This window comes from Mastomys coucha, unplaced genomic scaffold, assembly GCF_008632895.1.
Source record: "Mastomys coucha isolate ucsf_1 unplaced genomic scaffold, UCSF_Mcou_1 pScaffold14, whole genome shotgun sequence".
NCBI lineage: Eukaryota > Metazoa > Chordata > Mammalia > Rodentia > Muridae > Mastomys > Mastomys coucha.
In genome coordinates, this window is record NW_022196896.1 from 62,475,350 (window position 1) to 62,488,694 (window position 13,345).

Consider the following 13,345-nt stretch of genomic DNA (forward strand, 5'->3'; position numbering starts at 1 on the left):
TTCCCACTTCAGTTAGCCTAGTTTAAAGATGTCCTCAGAAACATGGCCCAAGGCTTGTCTCCTAGGGGATTCTAGATCCTGTCCAGTTGAAAATCATTATTAACTATCACATCAAACAAACCAGGTCGTTCCCCCAACCCAAGCTTACAAGCATGGAATAGGTGTAAAATGGTTTTTAAATAAACTCCATTAATTATTAATAAGACTAGGCCAGTAAACCCCCCCCCCCCATAGTCAAGTCAGAGTCGTATAGATTTATTTACTGGAGTATAACCCCTAATCTAATTTTTATTCGCTAGACTGGCTACTTCCTCAGCTGTGCTTTCCAAATGCTTGCTGTTTGAGTCTCCCTGGGTTGTTTCTGTTCTGCTAGCCTGAGCTCAGGGTCCATCTAACTCGGGCATGCGCTCCTGGGCCTCATATTTATTTCTTTTTATTTTATTTTATTTTATTTTTGGTCCTCATATTTAATGCAGGCCTCCTGTTCCCTCCTTCTTCTTTCTCCATCCCCTCTCTCTACCTCTGTGCCTCTGTCTGTCTCTCTTTCTCTATCTTTCTCCTTTCTCCCTCTCCGTCAACATCTCTACCTGTTATCCCCAGCCTGGCAACTCCATCTCTTTCTATCTTCCCTGGTAATTGGTTATAGCCATTTTTATTTAACCAATAGTTTTAAATTGGGGAGCAAGGTTTGCACAACAAAAGCTGGTGTATGTCTTGGGGGAACCAGCTCTTGGGGTACAGTATTTAGCATTTGAATATATAGCAGCACCAGACTAATTGCCAGCAGATAGTTGTTCAGGAAATACCTCTAACTGATGCATGTTGTCCAGTTGGTTTGAACTTATCATAAATGATGCGGATCTGCGACTTGAAGGAGAGAGAAGGAGGGTTGACCCCTGGCAGTCTGATGGTTCCCAGTATCAACTCTGCTGATCTTTGGGGCGTCCCTCTTGGCCTGGGCTCTTCAGCTCATCACTCTTGTGCGTTTAAATTCTTCCCAGCAGAATTATCTTTAGCATCTCCATGCTCAGCAGGTTTTAGCAGGTTCCCAGAGGTAACAGGCTCCCCAGGGGTCATTACCTTCAGCGAAGTATCCATGGGTTGTTCTTCCTGACTCTGCCGCTCTCCAGGTCCAGCTAGCCCAGGATTCATGGATGGCCCCAGGAACACCCCCAACCTGCACTCTTCCTCCTGGAGTCCTCCCTCCTTTCAAGGCTCTGCGGTTTCCTGGAGGTCTCCTGCTTGGGAGAGGACTTAGCCCTGTTCTACTCTGCTACCCAGGATCTCCACTGCTCCTCACTCCTGCTAACCACCCCATTCCATGATGCTCTATGTTCCTGGGACACTCACCCACCATGTGGCATCCCTTTTTCAAAATTCAGTTCCCAAATGTCCATGACGTATCTCCCATTTGTAACAGGAGCACAGACAGGCTGGCCTCTGATCAGGGAAGCTGAAGGTTACCAGCTGCTCCCTTCCAGGCTGCCTGGAGTGCCTAGGAGGGATGCAGACAATCCTGTACTTTATATCTTAAGGAATCATCAAGGGCCAAGGAGCCTGGGGTTTTCTGGCGGAGGCTGTGGGAGATGAGTCCGGGATCACAACCTAACCTCAGCTCAGCTTCAGCCTCAGCCTCCTCATGTGGCAGGGTCTCAGCCAGAATTCTGGCTACAGCAGAGTTGCCTGTTCTTTCCCTTCCTGCTTGCTGTAAGCCATCATCCCGCCCATGGATGTGTGATCAAGTCTATATTCCTCCATACATGTCTTTCTTGCCACATCAGCCAAGGAAAGTTTCTGGGCTTTGTATCCTAGACTCTCGCTGGTGGCACAGACTCATGTGCATGTGTGCCCAGGAAATCTGAACACATGGAGTACAGGGTGTGAACTCAGGGTTCTGGACATGTCTGTCTGTTTCCATCTTCTCTGTTTGTTGGCATCTGTTATGATGTTTCTCATCCAGGCATTCCACCTTTCCTCTGGACTATGAGTAATTGTAGCACGCAGCAGATATGGTGTTGGTGTCATATTTAAAAACGGTGGATTCAGATAACCCCAAACCTTATTGCAGAAACCTCCCAGGAAAAAAAAAAGGCAAATGAGAGAAGAGATCACCATGGAATCAAGTCCTCATAAATCCTGTTCCTTACAAGAAGGTATCAAACATAAAGCTATATCCGATTAGCATTCTCTTAAGCATTAGATGTCATATCCTCCAGGACTACTGAGAGGTAAAGTCATAGCAAGGGTCCTTGAGACACAGAAAGGACTTGGTGGCTGGACCTGTCAGGAAGGTAATCCTCCTACATGCTTACCCCTCAGCTATGGTGGCTGACCCATATCCTGCTCCCAGGACCAGGTTTCCATGTGTGGTTTCAGTGGTGTAAGGGGGGAAGTTGCCACTCACAACTTGTTAATATGCAAGAGGGTGTTACTAGCAGCTTGTTAATATGCAAATTATCAGGCTGCACCCCAGGACAACTGATTACAAACTTTGGATAGTATTGGAGGCAGAGCCCTGGTATGCCCTGCAGACAGTTATGTGATCCAGGGTCAGACATTAGCAGAGCAAGTGACCAGGCATGTAGACTTGCAGTGGACCCCACCCTCTTTTGGGAAGGCTTAGCCTTTCAAGTAGCCAGAACTCATGATCAATACCAGGGAGGTTTAGTGAGTGCTCTATAGCCATTTTCTACAGATTGAAGCATTTGGTCCTACCAAGAACCTAGAGGCTGACTGCTCCCACGAAACACACAAGAGGCTCCTCCCAGAGGTTATCTTCAACTACAAGCAACTCCTGAAGGACAGGTGACTTCCATGCGAGCTCCTCAGGGGACTCCATCCATGCAGCACAACATTCCTGGTGTGCTCAGCCATGTAGGGGTAGGTTTTTCAGGGTTGCAGCCGCCTGAGTCACCCGAACTCCTGAAGGTAACCCCTCTCCCCCAGTACTCTGAGTGCTCCAACAACAGTGGCTCACCAAGATGGAATCGCAATGGAATCCTTTCTTTGGCCCCGGGTTGCCTCTCTCTGGAGTAAATACAAACAGACTCCCCATGGAAACTTGTAACAGTGGATTGCTGCCTCTCTAGGCAGAGGTTCTCTCCCAAGTGAGGAACACAGATTCAGGGGCAGTGTCCAAGACTGAACACACAGAGCCCACCCAGCCAAGTGTCCAGTTCCGACCATGAACTCTTTTCTCCCGTTACCATGTGACTCAAGTTGGATAGCTCAAAGGGTGACAGATGCGGTCTCTCCATACAACGTCTGGTGCTTCTCTGAAGTAATTGACCCCACTGGGTTCTAGACATTTATCTTTCAGCCTGGCCTAGGCTAGCTGCTCTGGGGGCCTTGAAAGGAAGTGGAAAAGCAGATGCTATTTGGACATAGGATAAATATATTACATTCCAACTGTCACCTAGGTAATATGCTAATGATCTTTGGGGCTAGGACTTCAGTGAGGGATGCAGGCTTGGGCAGGGATGCCCAGAGCCAGGGTGTACATACAGATGCTCCACTTTCATGGGATGCTTGAACCCGTGGAGTGCAGTTCAGTGCACACAAACTCTTGCCTCTGCACTTCTGCAGAAAATTAGAATACTCTATTTCTGTTTTACAATTATTTTTTTAAAATTGTGTGTGTGTGAAGGTTTGAGTGTGTTAAAGCTGAATTTATATAAAGATGAATATAACTCAGGTTGACCTCACTGTTACTGTAATTATCATTTTCTTTTGGTGTTATGAAATTAAAAGTAGGGGCCAGGGAGATGGCTCAGTTGTTAAGAGAACTTGATGTACAAGTGCCAGGATTTGAGTTTGAATCCCAGCTCCCACATGAAAAGCTGGGTGTGGCCACATCTGCCCATAACTCCTTTCCTGAGTCAGAGGAACCTGGCAGAGATAGGACGGATAGCTGGGCTTGACAGCCAGCCAGCCAGCCATTCCAGCAGAAAAACCAACCCCATATTCAGTGAGAGATTGTCTCCAAGGGGAAAGTCGGGGAGTAAAAGCCAAGTCCTGAAACATCCTCCTGTGGTGTGTGTATGCTTGTGTGTGAACACACAAATGAACCTAAAACACTGATGGCTCATCAAAAAACATGACTCTAGAGACCCTCTGTATCCTTGTCACCTGCTTCTGTCTCACCATGCCAGCATCCAGGACACTCCTCACCTTTCCTCCTGTCACATCTATCTGTCAGAGAACATCTGGAAAGGAGGTTAAGGGGGAGCAAGAAGTGGGCTCTGCGTCAAGACTTAGGTACGGGAGTTTGAGTCCACAATTGCCCAGTTCCAGCTTTGTGAGTACAAACTGTGCACAGCTTCTATTTCCTCAACTACTAAAATACTGCGTTAACATCTTGAAGGTTCTCAGAGCTTGACTAAGCTCGAAGTTAGAAAGGGAGGTGGCTGCTTCCAATAGGACCAAGGCCAGGCACTCGTCATAGGACTGTGTGCCAGACAGACCTAGGGGATCAAAGGGTGGAGGTGAGCGTGCCAGTGACAGGCACATAGACCGCTGTGGATTCACTTGTCCTTTTCTTACTTAGTCTACGCTCAGATTCCTAGTGGGCGGGCGGGACCGGTGTTTGGACAAGTCCCTGCGGACTCGCACGTGCCCGGCGAGGCCGGGTTGTGGAGGCGGGGCTCCTCGGCGGTCCAGGACAGACCATGGGGCGGGGCGCGGGGTGGCGTCCGGAGCTCAGCTTGGCAGTGCGGTCAGGAGCAGCGGGTGGCCGTAGTGCCCGGGCGGCACCATGCTCAGTGTGGTGCACTTCCTTCGCAGCTTCTTCAAGGTGAGAGCCGTGGTCCCGGGGACCCAAAGGCGGGTTTACTTGCAGAGTTTTGCTGGGGGCGCTGAGGGGACAGGCACGCACACCGCTGCGCCCTGGGCTGTCTGGGGATGGCTGCCAGGGACCTAAGATCCGCGCCGCAGTCGCAGCTTCTCGATGGATGCGCTGGATCTGGAGGCGGTGGCCTGCCGGGAGTGTGGCCTTGGGACTGCGGGGACGGAGGAGGAAAGAGGCGCACAGAGGATGGGAGGCTCCAGGGGGGCGGACTTGCCTGAGGCTGGAGAGACTAGCGAAGAGTCCGGGCACTCCTGGGTTTCTCACAGCCTAGGCTGGGTAGCTGGGTAGCTGGAACTACTCAGGAAATGGTTGCTATTGTTGTTACCTGGATAAGAGGGAGAATCTGGGTTGGAGCACCTTCGTGAACAAGTGCCTAAGACTCCATACCAGAATCGGAACTTAGAAGAGCTGAGTCCTGGACTCGATCATGGAGACCCCACTGTACTGGGTGGGATGCTACCACGTCTCTTGCCCACCCAGGGACCTTGGGGTAGGCAGCCGGCTGCAGGGCACTGGCAGAGGGGTAGCTGTCTGCGGGTTGCCAAGCCCCACCTCTCCAAGTGAGCAGTGTGGGAGGTGGGAATGTGCCCTGACTTCAGGACCAAGGCTTCAAGAATCCGGAAGTATCAGCTGGAGGCCCTCGGGAGGAAGCACAGGGACAAGCTGGAAGGTGATGGCTGTGGGTGAGGCAGAGTCTTCAGACTCTGAGAGCTCTGAGAGGGGAAGCAGGTGACCCAGACCCAGATGGCAGTGAAGGAACTCTGCCTGACCTCAGCCTTTGCCTCTGCCATCTGGAAGGGCAGCCTGCTTACCTGGTGGTTATAACACTAAGGTGGTTATAACACAGTCACAGAGGGAGATGATAAGGGATTGGGTGGGTGAGTCGGGCTTCCTGGGGATCAGCAGCATTGAGGTGGGGGCTCGCTGTTTTGTGCTAGTCAGACTCTTGGAATGAAGGCCCTGCCACAGAATCCCAAGCTAAACAAACGATCTTGGAATAACCATTTAACGACTTTGGGATTTGTTTTCCTGTTTAGAAAAGCGTGGTTAATTCATTGTACTCCTTTCGAGTGAGGGTCTCAATGAAGCGGGTGGATGGTGTTTTTGAGAGCCAGGGACCTTGGTTCTCCCTCGGGTATGACTGTAGGTAACAATCAACAACAGGTGGCTTAGGTCACAAGTCAACTAGACAGAATCTCCAGGCTTTAGCTCACAGAACAGGCAGTGTAGCCTACGGGGAGACTGCTGGCAATTCTGGGACAGCTTGCCTGTTTGCTAATCAAGCCTGGGAACCAGGGCCAGGATGTCCTCACATTCCCCTCTTACTCACTGTCCTGTCCCCGGGCCCTCTTGCCGCACTCCATGTATACCGAGGACAGGATGGATGTGCCAGGCTCTCCCCTGGGAGGAGCTGGAGGCCACTGCACCCATTTCTGGATGCCCAGGTACGGCTTACAGAGACACCTGTGAAGGCAGATTACACTTTTGCTCCCAGACGCTGGTGATGTGGGAGGTGACAGATGCTACTGGCTCTAGTGACTGAAAGAATTACCTAGTGACTGGCACCTGATCGCCAACCTCAGTGTGTCTCAAGTTGGATTGTTAACAGAGCCACAGCTAATCTCTCTTGCATCCCAGGAGGAAAGGTGCCTCAGATGCCCAAAGCCCAGATAGATGAGGCTTCTGCTGGGCCTGTCTTCAGACTCTGTGCTGCACTCATACCCGCTACAAGCATGCCAGGCACAGTTTAGTTCAGATAGGCCAGCCAGAGAGCTCATGGGCCCCTTGCTATGGGCCCCTTGGTGATATGAGGAGGAATATGTGCTGTCTCAGAAGGCCAGAGCCCATCCATGCAGGCCACCATTCAGCATATCCTTTTCAAGGGGACTACTCTAGAATGTTAGAGACAACCGGGCATCCCAGCTGTCCACTAAAGTGGTAGATCTCTCTGTCTTCATTAAACTTGTCCTACATCTAATACAACATCCAAGGCCTCACAGAACAATGTCAGAGACCACCAAGAGGTCATTGGGGACAGGAAGGACAGGTCTCTGTTAGCTGAGGGATGGCACAGTTAGTGGGAAGACAGTGGAGGTTTGTGTGGCCCCTGTCCTGGGAGTGTGATCTGTTTCTTCTGATTCCCAAACATATGTATGTACACTAGCATGTGGTGCACATATGTATACACACGGGAACACATATTGGCATGCTTATGTAAACGTGCACATATCGGTATGCACATATCAACATGCTTGTATATACATCTGTATACGCAGGGCACATACACTGACATGCTCATGTACATGCACCTGCAAGCTTATATACACACATGTACTTACATACTGGTATGCTCCTATACAGAACTAAACATACAGCACACACACGCGCGCGCACACACACACACACACACACACACACACAGACACACACACACACACACAGACACACACTCCAAATGTGCTCAGGTATACACATGCACATATATACCGGCATTCTTGTATATACATGAATGCATGTATACTGGCATATTTATTCACACACATACATATATGTATGTGTATATTTGTGCATGTACATTTATATAGGACATCAACAGACATCTGGTGACTATTGCTTGTGCACATACATGCATACCTGCTTGCTCCTATGGACATGTACACACATAGTTTATGCATATTGGCATGCTTGTTCATGCACATTCATACAGGCATGTTCCTGTGCACACATACACAACAGGATACATACATGTGATTGTGTCTTCTAGGCATATCTGTGTACAGATGCACATACACAGGTATATGTAAGCAGGTGCCATAAAAAAGACCAGCTTTTTTACTAGTGCCTGAGATGATAGCTAGTGTGTTTCAGTATGGAGATCATGTGTGATGAGGGAATCCCCATAGGTCAGCCTAGGGTATCATTTTAATTATTGTGTGTGTATATGATGACAGGACATATGCATGCTATGGTACATGTATGAAGATCAGAGGATAACTTTGTGGACTTAGTTCTCTTCTTCCACATTTACAAAGGGTCCAAGGATTGAACGCAGATCATCAGCCATCTTACCGGCCACCTGCTGGTTTCTTCATTGCTTCATGGGCGTTGCACAAACCCGACAGGCAGGCAGCTGAGACCCCTCTTCTCAGCTAGTGGTGTGCTTTAGTCTCCAAGGATGGAGGATTGGCAGTGAGCCACTGTTTGAGAGTGGTGAGTGCTCCCGAGGCTCCCAGCTAACCTTTCTTGCTACATACATGTGTGCATCATGGGTCAGGGAAGAGGGTGGAGTTTCTGTCAGATGTTGATTATGTCTTTGTCAACTGACACTCAGGACAGGGAGTCACCATAGGACAGGGTCAGGACCAGAGTGGTTGCTATGAGGTGGACTTGGGATGTGGCTCTATTTTGTGACCTGGCGTGCCTCTACAGCTGTTGAACTCTTACTCCTGATGGTGAAGTTTGGTGTCACCCTGAGCCACCAGGAATTATCTCAGAACCAATGTTTAGTAGGTCTATGGAGCTCTTTGTGTAGACATTTTGGAAACTGACATTTTGCCCCTTGCAAACTCAGGTATGCACCAGCCAACTTTCTGTTGTGGTAACAAAACACTTGAGATAATTAACTTATAAAGACAGAGGGTTTGGGGGTTTCTGTGAATGGCTGGTTTGTCCTGTTGCTTTGGGCCTGTGGTGAGATAGCATGGGATGGAGGAGACATAGTAGATCAAAAGTTGGGGTGTAGGGGGAGGATAAGGCTCTGACCTAAAACCTTCCCATGCCACATCTCTTTATGACTTGGTCACCTCCCTCTACACCAATCTAAGGATAATCCTTTTGATGTGAGACTCCAGTGGACTCAGTTCCAAACTACAGCACAGCCCCTCCCCCTTTAGTGAATGAGCTTTGAGTCTTCAAAGTCAGGTCAGGGACTTGCATAAGGGCAGTGGAGTTTACTCAACAGATATTTATTGATTACCTACTGTGTGCCATTTCTAGTCGTTGAGACTTGTCTGGCAGACCTAGTTTATATTTTGTTTTATGTTTTTCTTGTGTGTGTTTGTGTGAGGACATTCTCAAGTGCTCGTGCGTACATTTGCATGTATATGTGTAGGCCAGAACTAGACATCTGGTAACATCCTTACTTGATTTCCATTTTTGGGGGGTGGGGGACATGGTCTCTCTTTGAACCTGGAGCTCACTGATCTAACTGAATTGGGTGGGGTCCTCCTGTTTCCCTTGCAGCCTGAGAAGTGCTGGGATTATGAGGGTACCTTAGTATGCCTCATTTTTTATGTAGGTACTGGGAGTCCAAATTCATGGCCTCATGTTCCCAGCCCCAGACACAGTTTTGGGGTTTTGCTCTGTTCTGTTTTATTTGCCTTTATTGATGTGTATGTATGTACATGTGTGGGTACATGCATGCCACTGCATGTGTGTGGGTACACACGTACCATTGAATGCATGTAGGGGTAACAGGACAACTTGTAGGAGTTAGCTGAGGAGAGGACAACAGGGCCCACTTGACAGAGGAAGGGCGTCTCTTCCTATACCTTTCTGAGCATGGTGAGATTCTACAGCACAAGCCTGAAGCTCTGATTCCCAGGCAGGGATGCAGAGAAGAGGGTGAGGAGCAGAATCCGTAGCCAGCCATGCCCACTCTCATGCAAACTGGCTTCCCCAGGTAGGAGATTAGAAGTTGGCTAGCTGAGGACTCAGAGGGAACCTGTGGGCATCTGTGAGGGGGGAAGAGCTAAGGTATGGTGTGGCCTGAGCTGCAGCTGAATCTCACGTTCCAGTCTTACAACAGGAGGGTTCAAGGAACATCTATTCACCCAGATAGGACACAGTGAGATGACAGAGCAAAGGATCCCACCCTAGTCTTGCTTAGTGAACCAGTGAGTTTACTGGCGTGGTTTATGGGAGTACCACTGAGATGATACTTACAGACATGTGAATGACTAAAAGCCACCACTGTAGAGCCTATCCCAGTGTGGATAATAACTCACTAACACTGCTTCCCGGTGGCTCCCTGCATGGCTACCAACCAACTTGAGCAGCTGGGAAGTGTCCCCAACCCCAGCAGTTGTTTAAGGCTTTTGTAAACTCAGGTGGGGGCCGGTGGATCCTGTCACTTTTGGAATCTGATGAGCCTCCCTCTTGTTTCAGTTCTGAGGAAATTTCAGTTTAGAGGAGTTTGCAGGAGATACCATCAACTTGACCCGATATATCTCTGTAGCAAGGACACAAGGCTCTCCCTATGTGAGGCCACCAAGTCCAGTTTTGGAGGGGGGGACTAGGGATAGATTATGGACCATGGTAGAAAGCCCTCACGGGGGACATATCCATACCCCATCACACAACACAAAGATACACCTTTATACTCTTATACTCTCTTATAACTGGGGTCTCACTCTGTAGACAGGGGCTGAGACCAGGAGAACAGAGTCCTACAGAAGTGGCGGAATGAGAGTCAATTCCTTTCCAATGGTGCAGGCTTTTAGTGAGGGCCCTTGATATCCCAGGCCTACGTGCCTGTGTAGAGCACAGAGAGAGGAACTTCTGTCCCTATGCAGGTTGATGCTCTTCAGGTCTGCTCTACATGAGACTCCCATGGCACTCAGCTACAGGATGCCCCTAGCTAGGCACCTACATCATGTAGGTGGGCAGGGAAGACAGATAGGAACTACCTGGGGGTTGGGCACTGACCTGTGCCAGAGCCCTGACTGTTCTTGTGCTCTACCTAGAGAAAGACAGATGCTCTTGGCCAGGGAGATGCGATGCGGGTTGCCTTCCTGCTCTGGAGGCCTTGGGGCTGGGAGGGTTGTGACCTTGGGGCTGGGAGGGTTGTGAGAAGCAGGCCCAGCCTTCGCAGCTGGTAATTGGCATTGCTTACTGCAAGCTGCTGTCAGGTCAGAGCTCCCTGCAGGGTTGCACAGCGTTGCTGTTCTCAGACAGCTTGGTCTTTTGGGGGCTGAGGGAGGTAAAGCCTCCATCCAGGGAGTGCTGTTGGTGAGAACAGCTGGCGCTTCCTGCTGAGCTGGGGGAAGGGCAGGGCACCTTCTGGTTTTTCCGGACAGATTACTTCCACCCCGTTGGGGTCCTGCAAGGATGTTGTCAGTGCTAGGGTAGGCTGTGCTTTCTCTGAGCCAAAAGAATGAAGCTGGGAGGCTGGCCTGGCTGGGATCCTCCTGGGAGGGAAACAGACAGACATCAACAGTTAAGAGAGTAACACCTTTTGGGTGTCACACGAGTAAGCTAGGTAATGTCACCAGGGGACTATAAACCTTTGACTGCTACCACCATCTGCTCTTCTGATCAGGTGGCTGACTGTCTCAGAGATTCCCAGTGGCTACGAGCAGGAAGCATAGGGCTTGTGGCTCAGTGGCCTAGTGCTTACCTAGCTTGCACTAAGCTCTGAGTTCTGTCCTTGTCCCTGGGACCAACAAGTAAGAGATTTTCTAAGGGTATCTGTGTGGTTCCCTGAGAGTCTTTTGGGTCTTGGTAATTAAGGTTTCTATGCTTAGATTTGGAAGCAGAGAGCCCCTGTCCAAATCCCAATGCTTGGACAAAACTCTTAGCCCTTTTAAGCGTCTGCTTTCCTATTCCGGGGTATCCAACCTTTGACCTTGTGATATGACACCATCATCCTCACACATGCTGGGCCACGTGTAGCCTGCAGGCTACAGCTTGAACATGCCAGGCTAGGCCACCACACCTGCTCCTCCACTTCAGGAGTATCTGAATGGTACAGGGCATGCACCAAGCATGTCATCAGCATCAGTCTAACCACCAATGCTATTTTTTATATTTTGTAAGCCTGGAAACAAATCCTTCCAGGCTTACAATTTGTATTCTTTTTAGAGTTTCCCAGGGATATGCTCTACACAGAGCATGCTTGGGTTGCCCATGGTCCCTAGAGGAACAGAGCAGGCTGACCCTTCTGAAAAACACAGGTAGCGATTCCTACAGTGAGCATCACCTTTGCCACCAGGGTTGAAGCTGAGTAGTGGCCAGTCTTGGGGAGTCAGGAGAGGAGGGAATCCAGCAGGACCAGACTGTTCATAGTAGCAGCGTGGGAAGCCTCATCCTGGGGCACTGGGCTGCCTTCAGAACTTCCAAGAAGCCTGGATGGGTGAGACAGGATGATTCAACACAAGATGTGTGGGAGACCAAGAAGTGAGAGAGAAGAGCATGCCTGGGACAAAGGGAGAGTATGCTTAAAGGCAGAGGTCAGCGAGGATCTATTGGGAGCCGTGGAGACCTCTGGTGAAAGATACAGCATAGGAATTAGGCAGGGGAAGTGACTTCTAGAAGGTGAGCTGAGCCCTGGCATCTCCTGCAGTTTGGGGACTGCAGGGTTGTACAGGTCATGTGAGGAATATGTTGCGACTTGAAGCACAGCTAGTGGGGTACCAACTTTGAAGGCCATAGCTTCTTGGAACTGGGAACTCAGGAGACGAGTATAAACAGGTATAGCCTGGGGCAGGGGGAGTCTCAGCAGCTAGGACAATAACAAAAGGCCTCCTGAACTTAAAGCAGGCTGCTGACCCTGGAGGTCCTGAGCCCGCCAAGGACATGAGAAGCTATTTAGGTTCTTGGGAAGAGTCGTCTTCTGCTGGTAGCCTGATGCTACCAGGACACGGACACCAGCATGGGTCACCACAGCCATGCTGAGACACCAATCCTACACGTGTTCCATGCTTTAGCTCCAGAGGTCCTCACTTTGCCCTGTTGAGCCTTTCCCACAGAGACGGGTTGGCACGGCATCATCATGGTCCCTTGGAGTGCCCTGTACCTATCCCAAGGCCCATCTTGAGATGGGCTAGACCTTGAGATCGGCTAGAGGGAACACTGTACAGTAGTAGTCTGCAGTGTGATATTACCATGCAGGGGTGAACAAGGAGTGTCAGTCTCTCCTGCTGCCAAGAGGCAGATGCACCACCCTGGATGTACTGGACCACTCAGCCTGGCCTCGGCCTTCTCTCTGGAATGTGTGTCTGCTTCACAGGTGCCATACGGGCTTCATGAGCTTTCCCCCAGCTGTCAATCATGTCCCACATACCAAGGTTGGTCTTGAACTTGGGTTTCACAGGGACTAGAAGAAACCTGTGTGTCTGCTAACTCTGGGTGAGCTGCTCGTTTGGGTAGTAAGCGTCCAGGAGTAGACACTGTTGCTCTTGCCCTTGACTCTCCTAGGGGATCTACCTTCTACATGCCAGGGATGTGGTGAAAAGACAGGCCACATACGTTCACCCTCCCATTTGGTCCACTGTTAAGGGAAGTCCATAAGAGCCCTTTCAGCACTCCAGGACCATACCACACAGGCTGGGATAGTTTTCAAAGACTTATATACTTAAAAGTATTAAAATTTGCAGAAAGAAATTTACCAAAGGCACAAATAAATGGAAAGAGTTCTCCACAGACTGACATCGTCACTGCCTAGAGTGCTCCACAGACTGACATCATCACTGCCTAGAGTGCTCCACAGACTGACATCAT

At 49.8% G+C, this 13,345-nt stretch overlaps 1 protein-coding gene and 1 long non-coding RNA gene across 4 annotated transcripts in view; one reads left to right on the plus strand and one right to left on the minus strand.

Moving 5' to 3' along the window:
* Window positions 1-4,473: 4,473 nt before the first annotated feature.
* Window positions 4,474-13,345, plus strand: part of Arhgef4 (Rho guanine nucleotide exchange factor 4) — a 134,030-nt gene continuing 125,158 nt past the window's right edge. Inside the window, exon 1 of one of the 3 annotated variants that reach the window (XM_031367131.1) lies at window positions 4,474-4,792. In XM_031367131.1, coding sequence (XP_031222991.1) covers window positions 4,754-4,792 — 39 coding nt within the window. In that variant the 5' untranslated portion in view covers window positions 4,474-4,753. The remainder of the gene's footprint in view (window positions 4,793-13,345) is intronic. The other 2 variants (XM_031367134.1, XM_031367133.1) reach the window with 2 other exon arrangements.
* The window catches only part of LOC116088287, a 6,563-nt gene continuing 3,862 nt past the window's right edge, over window positions 10,645-13,345 (minus strand). The window contains exons 2-3 of the long non-coding RNA XR_004117852.1: window positions 11,826-11,970; window positions 10,645-11,034 (exon numbers count right to left, since the gene is read on the minus strand). This is a non-coding gene — a long non-coding RNA (uncharacterized LOC116088287). The remainder of the gene's footprint in view (window positions 11,035-11,825; window positions 11,971-13,345) is intronic.